The following is a 12,002-nucleotide window of genomic DNA, read 5'->3' as shown; positions in this document are numbered from 1 at the left end:
GCATGAATGACTGAAGTATATACAATGCAGCTGATTTGACACAAAATAAAGTAATATGAAACTATAAAGCAAAAAAGGTAGTCACAAGAAGAGTTCTTTTGTATCTTGGCCCCCCAAGGTTAATTAAATGCAATTCGTGTCAGTTCAATTCAGTTTGGCTAGAAATACTTTAATAATCCCAAAAGTAAGTTAAATGTTGTGACTCATCTAAGTTTCTTCAGAGCTGTCCTCCAGACTGCAACTTTTAGATGCATCCCTCCTAAAACACACCCCAGACAAAAAGTTGACTTCCCTCATCACCAGCAACTCAGTTCTGTAGAGGCTTATAATGAGTCAATGATCCAGGTGTGTTAGAGAAGGAATGCATCTAAAGTTGCAGATGGTAGCTCTGGAAAACTAGACTTGGGCAGCCCTAGCATAAATGTATGAAAATACAATGTTAAAAATAAATTAAACAACACCTTACATTGCTAAATAACGCTTTGGAGCGTCTGGTTAGGAAGCGCATTCAGTGGCGCAATGCAGGGTATGCAACGCATAGGGGTGCAGCCAGGGGTGAAAGTAAGGGGGTACGGCAGGGTACTGCGTACCCCTAAAAGATTTAGCGGGGGTACGCAGTACCCTCAAGAGGGGAGCGGCTCTCTGCTGTAAAAAATCAATGGATTCACTGTGCAGCCGTGAATGCACCCACTAATCAGCCGCGTGACTGATTAGTTTTTCAAGAACAATCTAAAACACAACTTAATCAGTTAATAAATAGCCTTTTTTCTCATTTCATATTGTTTCTGAACTGTTTGTGCTTTGCTAGAGCAGCGGTGCAATATGTCGATCGCGGAAGGTTTTGAATCGATCTCGACATTAGATGACAAACTGAACGCAGCCAGGAGGCTGAGAGCAGCACGTCCTCTGTCTGGCTTAAAACGTTGTATTTTATTAAAGAACAACAACAAAAAAATCAACATAACGTGCTCAAATTAGTGACCCAACAACAATAGTAATCTCAGTGATTATTGTTTCAACAAGGTGTTGCGCAATTCTGTGCGTTTCGGTTCCATGATCAAAATAACGAGCAGAGCAGGAGTTTAAAATTAACTAATCAACCACCGCTGTGTTCGGGGAAACCCTTATCAATAATCGCAAAAATAAATATCAAGCCTACAAGCCTAATATTGTAACGGACTGGTTGTTATGTTTTTAACATAATCTCTGGTTTGCTTGTGGAGCTCAGGAGGTTGCCATGGCAACGGGTGTGCTTAAATGACAGAGAAAGATGGAGAGTAAAAATGTGCGAGTGGTTTAGAGTTGATCACTTGTTCGGGTTGTTTTACCTTTGTTTATCTTTGCTGTGGCGCATCACAGCCGCTGTAGTTTCTGAACGTTCAATAAACGACAAACTTGGACTAATTACCTCATCCTTTGAGAGTACAAGTCATTTACAACAAACGCCAAACACAGTAAATATGTTTCAATAAGTATTTAACAAAAAAAAGGCTCCTACCGCGATAATTATGTGAAATTAATTGTCTAATATAAAAAAATTCTTTTGGGTGCTGTCGGGCTCAGAGTCTGAGAGGCTTTTCCTTTATCAAACAATTTTTTTTTGCCTCTTATTTAGTGAAAATATTGATATAAGATTTTCTCCAAAATAATAACCTTTTTCAACCTTAGCTCCACTGTTGAAAATGAGGCTCTAAAATTCAGAAATGACATTGAAATAAAATCTAGTCCAACACCTTGTTTGAGGTGATTCCTCTGGAACCTGTTGGAGAAAAAATATCCCAACTTCAGAAGATKAGCTTTAACCTAACAGAGCTCTGTGGTTCCTCCTGTCAGTATGAGAGTCAGGGTGAGGAGGCGCCATGTTAGGAAGAGAAGTGGAAGCTGSAGGATCTTCAGAACAAACAGGTCATGATGCTGGGCTATTGATTATCCCTCTGTCTGGACACAGGATCAATAGAACCAGTTTAAGCTAAAATGAATGGTGTTATATGCCAGACATGGAAAACTGGGATGCACTCCATGCCATGATGTTCAGGATTTAGGTCTCATGGCATCTCAAGTTGTCGACATTGCAGCCAGTGGATTGAAGGAAATACAGCTTTATTTTGTAGCAATTCAAGAGCTACCAGTATTTATCACTTTGCAAAAATTTAATCAGCACAGAAACTCCAAAGCACACAAAGAAGCTATATACTCTATATATATATACATATACATACATACACACATATTTTTATGGTCTTTTTTTTGTCATAGTACCCCCAAGAATTTAAAACTACTTTCACCCCTGGTTGGGTATTATCTAAAGCTTTGTAGAGTGTTAAACTAATAAATTTAAATTAAGTATTTATGAAAGGTTTCACCACAGTGACGTCACAAAACGATCTCTCCAACATCTGAATACAAACAGCCAGGAACATCAGAAAGTTTCTTGGCTCTTGCAATTTAATTACAGTAAATCATCATAAGTTGTATTAAATGTGTATTTCTGTCAAGAGCTGGATACCTCACCCCCGTGTTTAAACATAAACGAGTATTCCGCTTTTAAAAGCGTAGTTAACGCCGTTCACAGCACTGCTAGCTGACGCTACAAGCTAGTTTAGCGAGCTAACCGGAAGCTACTCATTCAGGCAGCCGGGTATGAAGGAAGGACAGGGGGAGGCTCTGGCTGCTCATTCATCCCTGTGTGAGTTTATACGGAGTGAGCGATAACATCGTTCTCAAGTATTTGACGTTGACGTAAGCTAATGTTTGATTCAAACTACCTCAGAGTTACCTTTACTTCAGGTTGACCTAGCTTGAGAACAACAGGTAACCTCAGCTCAGCCCAGGTGTACCAGGACATGGCCAGCGGTTCCGTACCAAGCTTCACCTTCCAGGCTTATGGAGAAGACAACCCAAGGCAGGTGTCAGGCTCCGGGAGCTCATCTCGTCACCTCTCCGATTCAGAGTCCGAAATCTGCCCGACGACGAAGAGCTTAGCTCGGCTGTGCAGCAGGGACAAAGATGAGCGGGCCACGGCTCTGGAGAAGCTGAGCGAGAAGATTCTAGTACGTTTAGAATTGGACCGGACCGGTTCGGCTCGGCTCAGCAAACAGACGCTTCTTCATCTACTCCGACTGTCCAGGTCGTGTCCCCTTCAGGAGGTACGGATGAGAGCCACCGAGCTGCTGTGTATTGCACAGGTAATGTTGGGCTGTTCAAAAGCCTTTTTTTTTTTTGCTTCATATTGCAACAACAGAGAACCTGGAGTGTTATTCTGTAAATAAGAACAGCTTATAAGTTGGGTTCTGCACTGCTTTTATTTGTAAGAACTCTAGAGCGAAGGACTAACCCACGCAGTCACCATAAACCTGGACCTGATAATCATTTATCAGCTGGAAGTGGTCCTGATTACCTCCAGACTGCGGGATATTTCATCAGACACTGAGGTGAAGGTGATGCAAGCTCCTGCTGCTGTGAGCACAAACAAGCAGGCCGGACACGCCTCCTTTCTATGCCCTGAAAAACATGTAGCAGGCAGGCAGGCAGGCAGGCAGGCACACCCCCCCGAGTCCCACAGCAGCGCTGTAAAGTAACAAAGTCACACCGGCTTGACGCATTTCTACCATTGTTTTAGACCTAACTCATGTTGCTAAAAGCAACCAGGAGCTTCACTTGAAGTATTTATCTCTCGTGTTCAGATGTCGGTGAGTTTTTTTGACTTGCAATTTGCCTTTTTTTTCCCTTTTTTTTAAGAACCGCTTGTTATGGAACAGGTGTCCAATTACAGTTCGGCTGCTGCAGTCTGATGGGGGGTAGATTTCATGCGGTTATTTTTTACTTATTGTTTTACCAAAGTATGGTTTGTGCTGAAAACGTAGAAGAATGTTAGTTAAACGGTAAATACGTGTCTTTTATGGTTGAACATTTGAGCCATGGTTTAACCCAGATCCAAGACTGGATCTGGGACTAGCAGGACAAAGGTTGTCAATAGATAACCAATAATCAGCTGTTTGTAATGTAATTATACTTGCAGCAAAATTACATATCTTCCCTTATTTATGGGAATTGACCGTTTTTATTTTTTAATTGAAGTTTGTATTCTTTTTTTAGGAGCAGCAGGCTTCTGGTTAAGCTCAAAAACTAGCAATATAACCTTATTTATTTGTCTGCTGTGCTGCTAAAATGAAGAAGGTTGTCATTTTTCTCCCAATAGAATAATCATTAGATTATTTGACAGAAATGCGTTATTCTTTATTTCCAGGAGGAGGGGATTGAAGTACCTCGAGCCTTGGCTTCTGGTCCAAGTGCTTTCATTCCTGCAAAAGAGGTATGTAGCTGCAGACATTTCTGACGTTTAAATGAGGTTCACATAAAACTTTAAGTGTTAAGATTTGGTAAATTTGAACAATTTGTTGTCTCACTATTCACTAAACTACCATTAAAGCGTGATATTAGTTTTTCCTCTTTGGTTTATAGCACTATTACTGCAGCGCCCATTGATACTTTGCTGGATTAAGACCAACTTATCACCTCCTCTATAAGGGGTCTCCTATTCGATTGTAGTTAATTCTACAGTTTGCCAATAATGTTGTTGCGCGTTTGCACATTGTTGATGTCTATTGATGCAAATCCAAAGACAGGATACCAGACATCAAGCACCTTTGAGCAGAACCAGAATGGAATAGAAAATGGAAAACAATATGGACTGATTTTCAATTTTCTTTGAGATCTGAACTGTTGATTCAAGTTTTTTTTTTCTTTCTTCATTCTAAGGTCTCTTACATTTAAAATCACCAGGAGTTTTAAAGACATCAGAACATTAAGGAATTACAAAAATGTCCATATTCATGCTTGTCAGATTTGCTCCAAACCCTCATATTTTCTTTATTCAGCTGAAAAAAAAAGCATAAATAAATCTAAACTAATTTTGATGCATTTAATGAAAATGAAGATTCAAATCATATTTCCATGCGTTCGGCCTGGCTTTGATCGTATTCTGTCAGACGAGCGCTTTATGTTTAAGGCTTCTGAGTTTTCAACAAATCACAGAAATTACTTTTCTACCTCTGTTTGCAGTGAATAACATTTATAACCAATAAATATGCACATATACTGTCTGATAAAATGACAATATACATGGCACTTGTTTTTCTTCTTTAGATTTCCTATCTTTAAGACTCAGACATTTTATGTTTTTACGACTAAATGGCCGGGTAAAGAGACAGGCCCAGAAACGGTGGGGCCATCGTTTCTGATGCAACATTGCCGTAGGAGCTGCATTAGCCTGTAACAGATGCAATACTAGAGTTTTGTTGCCAAAGCTCCAGTCAAATGTGACTCATGAAGCTTCGTTTCCGCAACAGAAGTGATTGCGTTATTAGCTAGATGTTATTAAAAATGTTCAGATGAAATTTTGGATTCTTTAATAAAGCCACATTATCTAACAGTAGAAAAAAGTAAAAATTTTCTTGACAAGGTTTGAACTGGAATCTGTTTTTGTTTTTCAGATGTTGATAGAAGGGCTAAACCAGGACATCCTGGTCGAGTCTTTTCTTTCGCTGGGTCGAGTCGATCATCTCACCATGGTCATGGCGCTCCACCCGTCTTATCTGAGCTGCTTTTTGAGAACCCAGCATGCTTTGTTTGAACTGGACGGCCCTTTGCCCCGTGACTGGAGACATTACATTTCCATAATGGTAAGAAAATCTCTTTGAGTTATTATTATTATTATTTAGAGAAAGAAGGCTTGCACTTAAAATGTACAGTTTCAAGGTATTTGCTTAAAATTATTTCTGTAAAAAGCAAAAGTACATTGACCTCGACATTAGCTTAGGAGATGTATTTTAATTTACCTGCCTTATTCTCATGGAGTTGTTTTTAGCTAACTATTTTCCTCCCGTCGGTTCCATGAGAGCATCAACAAATGTTGTGCTCATGTTTCCAATTATGACTATATCGAATTATTGTGAAACATTTAATAGCAGTGTTGTTAAACCTAACTTGACTGCAGTAATGCCCACCACAGAAAACTCAAGGGGGAAAAAAACACATTTGTAGCGTTTTTGAGGGATCTTAAGCTGTCATAACAAGTCGCTAACAGGTTTGCCAACTTGCTTTTTCATAATAATGTGGTGACTTGTTTCTCATTTATTAAACCAACTGCTCCACCTTCCCCAGATATGTACTGTTATTTATAGAAACAAAACACCTGATATCATTGTTTGACTTAGATGCGCACCTCAAATATAATGCCATGTTTTCAGTGGAAATACTGGCGTGTTTATTTTTAGTTTGCCTTCCTGGTGTCTTTCAGGCTGCAGCCCGACACCACTGTTCGTACATGGTGCAGCAGCACAGCAAGGCTTTCCTGGAGGCTGGAGGGGATGAGAGCTGGCTCAGCGGCATCAAGCACGCGCCCGTCAAACTCCGCAGCCTCCATACCCTCAACAAGCTGCTGGCACACCGACCCTGGCTCATCACACAGCAGCACATCCAGGTCAGACACGTCTGCTGCTCGCCCACTCACTTCCTGTCCAAAGTCAACTTTATGTTTTGCCACTTTTAGCTAATAGTAATAGTTAATAGCAGATTTCTGATTTGCATCCAAACTCACCTCCTCGGTGACTCGCCCGGTGAAATATTTTGGAAACTGCATTAGGCAGCCATCGCTACCAGTGGTGCAAAAAGTGGGTATGCAGGGTATGCAACGCATAGGGGCGCAGCACCAGAGGGGGTGCCAAAACCCCGTCTGGAGGGGTGGCGCGCCGATGATGTTTTCCCATAGACTTCATCGCGCGCCTTCCGCTCCTTCACTTCGCGCACGTAACGAGGTAAATGTAGCGAGTTTTACCCTTCGCGTATAGTTGCCTCGGGGGGCGAGTGAGCGTCGCTCCTTCACCCTGACGTTCCTTCCCTGGGGGTGGGGGGCGCCGATCTATGTTTTCGCATCCACCTGAATAATGTGTAGTTGCGCCACTGATCGCTACTTTAAAATGCTACATTTTTCTCAGCAGACAGTCAAATCTCGCCAAGATTTTCATAAAACGAGGATGTATAGTACTTAAGCCTGCCGCAAAGAGCAAATAATCAATTAACTGCATGATAAATTAAAATAAGCTTCATAATTTCCATTGTGACGATTCATATTGTTTGAAAGGCAGATTTTGTTTAGAGACTTCATAATCCGTTTTTATTTATGGTTTCAGTTTTGTGTGGGTTTTATTTCCGTTTTATTTATTGTTTTTGAAGTGTTTTTCTTTTGAATATTTAAAATGTCTTCCAGTTCCAGTGTGAAGTTTCCTGCCCAAAAATGTAAGCGTATTGTTCATTGGGAGGGTGAACTTGCATTATTATGCCATTATTAATATATTGATTGAAAATGGAATCAAAACAACAATATTGTTTATCACAATCATTTCTGGGACAATTTATAATCAAGCAAATTTTGTTGTTGTAACAGACATAATAGTGCTTTGTGTGAAAGATTGAATGAGATGTAAATTTCAGAAGACCAAACAAATCATTTTACTGCAGTTGTCACCAATTTTAGGCAGCCATGATGGATTTTCAGGTTGACTTTGGTGAGAAAACTGAGCCTGTTTCATGTTCAACTTTACTAATCAAGTGTATACTAACATTACCAGTTTTTCATGACAAACTGTGGCCATCGTCCTTAAAATAGTCTCGAAATGTGTTGGTTTATATGATGAGCATATTATTTACCCATATCTCTTAATTTCTAACCCAATAAAAGTATTTATCGAGCATTTATGGAGCTTTTTCTTACCAATCTTTGCAGGAGTTGGTGTGTGCCGGGGCAGAGCCGCGTTGGTCTCTGGCTGAACTGATCCATGCCGTGATTCTGATGGCACACACTCACTCGCTCTGCTCCTTCGTGTGGGCCTGTGGGTTAAACCCAGAACCGGACCACATCGGGGGCCACACCTTCCACCCTCCGTCGCCCAGCCACATTCCTCGCAGCCCTCACAGCCCGGCTCATGAGGACGGCAGGCAGGAGGTGAGTCGCAGTCATTTCCCATCACCAGTCTTTAACAAAAGCGGCTTGGTTCACGTCATTTGTGTGTGTGTGTGTGTGTGTGTGCATACAAATATCATAATTTTGACGGTTTGCAGCTGGTGGATGGAGCGGTGGAGGTGGAGGTACTGATGAAGAGAATGGTGGAGCTGCAGCAGCAGCAGGAGGAGGAAGAGTGCACGCAGGAGGAGATGGTTACTCGGTTTGAAAGGCAGAGGAGCGAGAGTATACCAACAGGTAAAAATACGCCCGTTTACTGCAGGTCACTCCGTCGGCCACTTGGATATTTGCTGACTCGACTTCTTTGACTGTGTTTGTTCAGCGGTGGTAAGAGGAGCTCCACCTGAGCTGGTGTTGTGTCTAGTGGAGGAACCCGAGTTCAGATATGAGGACTTTGCCCCCAGAGGAGAACAGTCCCCATCCCCCATGAGAGCACAGGTAGTTCACAGTTTTATCTGTTCAAATATTTTCTAAATGTTACATTTTAACCGTAAACACAAACGCTGTTGAATTATTTTCTAAAGGAGAAAGTCAAGCAGGGCTGGAACGACCAATCAAATCAATCGTGATGAATTGATTAATGAGCAATTGTCAATTTTTATAGTAATTGATTCATTGGAATATACAGACTAAAAAAGGCCATTTGCTCAAAAAACATATTCAGATCAGTGATTAAGCCAAAACGGTACAAAAAAAAAAATACATTTTGCATTTAAGATGAACGCAAAATGTCTGTAAATATGTTCTGTCCAGAACTCCTTATGTGGCTGTTTAAGCTTCACTTGGTGCAAATTCAGTACCAAAATACAACAAAATGACAACCTTTTAAGCACATTTTGCTACCCGGTTATTAATCAGTTAAATAAAAAATTAAAAAATACCATCAGATCAGCCTTACACCGTGTTGTCGCCAAGTCGAGCAGAAAAGGCTCAGCTTTTCACATGCCGATGTTAAAGTCATTATTGTAAATAAGAATGTGTTATTAATAACTTGCCAGTTTAAATAAAGGTTCAAAAAATAAATAGAAATATTTTTTTAGCTTCAGATACATCTTTTGGTGCAAATGATCGAGCGTACACTAAAGGAATGCTATGTTATCGCATTTTGAGCAAAAATGTTTTTCTTATTTAGAAAAATGAATTGAATTACTTATTTGCATCTCTTATTGTAGTTCCAATACTGTATAAAATGAAGACTAAAGTGGGCAAATGAAAAATCTGCAGAAATGTGCCATTTAAAAAAAAAAAATGTTAATCATCAGAATAATTGATAGAATAATTGATTACAATAATAATCGTTAGTTGTAGACCTGCAGTCGAGTCTTCACTTGGTAACAACTTCCTCACCCCTGTCAATCACCGATCATGGCCTTTCCAGAGTAAAATCACTAATATCTGTCATTAGCTGATTTGTTTGTGCACCTCATTTCTTCCCGTGGTGATCTTAAAAATCTCAACATCTGATCTGCAGGATTATTCATGGGAAGATCACGGATTCTCTCTGGTGCAGAGGCTGCTTCCCGACATGGGTCAGTTCCTGGATGAGGAATTTCAGGTACTTTCCCCTTTAATCTCTTAAAAAGCAATAAGGATGAAAATGACCCAAGAGCAAAAACACTCTCTGTATGAATCACTTGTAGATTCAGGAGCACACCGCCTTTATGACTTGATTTCCTTAACAGATAAAGAACTAAAATCTAAAAGGTTACTTTTTTTCTGTTTGTCATTAAAAATAACTTTAAGACACCTGAAACAAGACAGTGGGCAGTAGTTTTTGTTTGACCATTTGCTAGGACTCTTAACTTCCTCTTTGTCGGGTATCACAGTTGTAAATTTGCAGAAAAAAAGTCTTTCAATTCTTGTTTCAGGGATTTTACTCGTTTTCTGTTCCTTGGCTACTACACACGCTTTAAATAAAAATGCATACAGTCCAATTGGTTAACTTTTGCAAGGATGTTAACCATCCTTGCAAAATTATATGAATACTTTTCAAAAATATAATTAAAATTGTGATCTGAGCTTGTTTAAGTTGATGATGGTGATGCAACTTTGCAGGTCGTGAGCAACTTGACTTATAACAGGATGGCCATGCATGAGGACGTGGACACTTACACTCTGAGGAAAGCTCTGTGGAACTACATCCACTGCCTCTACGGCATACGGTTAGTGTAGCACACTCTCTACTCTCACAACGCCTAAACAAAATGTCCGCCGTATTCCCCGCCGTCTTAAGTCTTTTCTGCGTCTGCAGGTACGACGATTACGACTACGGCAGCGTCAATGTTTTACTGGAGCGCTCTCTGAAGGTCTTTGTTAAAACCATGGCCTGTCACCCCGAGCAGACCACTGCGCGCATTTACCACGCCTTCTGGAGACACTTCAGACACTCCGAAAAGGTACGGACTGGTTCAGACACACACCTTAGCCTGACCTCTGTCATCGCAAATCACTTGACATTTCAACTCCTCTCTGGTATCTTCTCAACAAAGAATGAATCACTGGCATTTCAGACTTTTACTGTCGTTTCCGTCTCTTTTAAATGTCATCAGAAAACAAAGCTTTACAGACAGGGGGTTGAAAATGTTTCACCTTTTTACCCAGAGGTAGATGACATGGCATTTTGTTTTTTGTTTTTTTCCCACTTTTTTTTCCTGCAGGTTCACGCCAACCTAATAGTGATGGAAGCCCGGCTGCAGGCTGCTCTTCTATACACTCTGAGATCTATTACTGCCTACATTAAATGACTTTGTTGCACACCTTCCTGCAGATGCTGAGCCAGCTACAATGAAAAACTTATTCTCACACACTACAGTGAATGTTTGCGAATTCATATCGTATGTTTCAGTGTTAAATGTTTTTGATGCTGCTTTGCAATGTGGATGTATTTAAAATAGAAAATGTTACCTATTTTTGCACTGAGTATGTCAGGATGGAAATCCCCAATGGAGCCTTGAGCGTTGAGCTGATTTATCTTGCACACATCTTGTAAAATCTACATGCTACACTCCTGGTTATGTCATGTCAGTTTGTTACTGCATTAGTAAATCATAAATTAGAAAAAAAACAACTTTATTTTTGATGTTTAATTAACACTACTCAGCAAAAATCAACCAGCCTCTAGTTACTGTCTGCAGGTACAATAAGGCTAAGCTGAAACTTAAAATATCTTGTATTTTTTATAAGCAATAAAGTTACTTTGTTAATGGTGAAATGTTTTTGCCTTTTTTTCTCTCTGTCTTGGTTCCAAAGTCTGGAAAAGTCTGGGCTCTTATTTTGTGAAAAAGTTAATTAAATATGAAAATAAGTTATAATATTTCCCTTACTATAACTTAAAGGATAGAAATCAGATTTTTCTGAAAATGGCTTCCAAAAGATTACGTCTTTTACCATTGGTTTGCCACAACATCTAGACGATTACAGTATAAACCACGCCTGTACTTCTGCTTAGATGCCAAAACATTGGCCACAGTTTTTAATATTGGTAAAAAGTAAAAGTTATAATTGATCACGAACTGATCTTTAAAGAATCCATTTGTGAAATCCACTTTTGTTTTTTGAAATATGTCGAATTTAATAAAAGGGATTTCCAAATATCACCAGACACCACAGCTCAACTAACAATTTCTTTAGTATTTATTTTAAGAATATTAAAATCTATATTTTTAGAAATCGTGTTTGTGGTTCTAGAGTTCTGATGTTCTGTAGTACCAACCGAGTAGAAGATGAAAATGATCTTAGGGGACCCTCACTGCTGCTTTGTTCAGTTGTGCTTTGGACTGGCTCTGATTTAACCCGCCATGGTCAAGTGTTTTAAGCTCAAATGTCCACAATATTTAAAAACTATTGGGAACCTGGTTCGGCTGGATGTTTCTTTGTTAAAATGGAATTGGTCCCTCTGACTGTTGCCACATGCTTTCAGAGGTATTCCTCCTACAAGTTGATGCAATGGGCTGGGCTTCCTTAGTTTAAAATCATTTTACCC

The 12,002-nt window shown here is 39.8% G+C and overlaps 1 protein-coding gene across 3 annotated transcripts; it reads left to right on the top strand.

Moving 5' to 3' along the window:
• The first annotated feature begins 2,398 nt into the window (after positions 1–2,398).
• sesn2 (sestrin 2) lies at positions 2,399–11,231 on the top strand. 3 transcript variants are annotated; one of them, XM_008421835.2, is made up of 12 exons: positions 2,399–2,686; positions 2,788–3,185; positions 4,247–4,312; positions 5,493–5,681; positions 6,299–6,481; positions 7,784–8,002; positions 8,119–8,257; positions 8,343–8,458; positions 9,492–9,575; positions 10,076–10,182; positions 10,272–10,416; positions 10,678–11,231. In XM_008421835.2, exons 2-12 carry the CDS (start codon positions 2,844–2,846, stop codon positions 10,762–10,764), a joined length of 1,677 nt encoding a protein of 558 aa, XP_008420057.1. In that variant the 5' UTR covers positions 2,399–2,686; positions 2,788–2,843; the 3' UTR covers positions 10,765–11,231. The 3 variants fall into 3 exon arrangements, with proteins under 3 accessions (XP_008420057.1, XP_008420058.1, XP_008420059.1); XM_008421836.2 differs by having other exon boundaries at positions 2,399–3,146; XM_008421837.2 differs by lacking the exons at positions 2,399–2,686; positions 2,788–3,185 and adding an exon at positions 3,237–3,689.
• Positions 11,232–12,002: the final 771 nt, after the last annotated feature.

The sequence above is a fragment of the Poecilia reticulata genome, linkage group LG11 (assembly GCF_000633615.1).
Source record: "Poecilia reticulata strain Guanapo linkage group LG11, Guppy_female_1.0+MT, whole genome shotgun sequence".
Classification (NCBI taxonomy): domain Eukaryota; kingdom Metazoa; phylum Chordata; class Actinopteri; order Cyprinodontiformes; family Poeciliidae; genus Poecilia; species Poecilia reticulata.
This window is presented reverse-complemented; position numbering and strand designations above follow the sequence as displayed.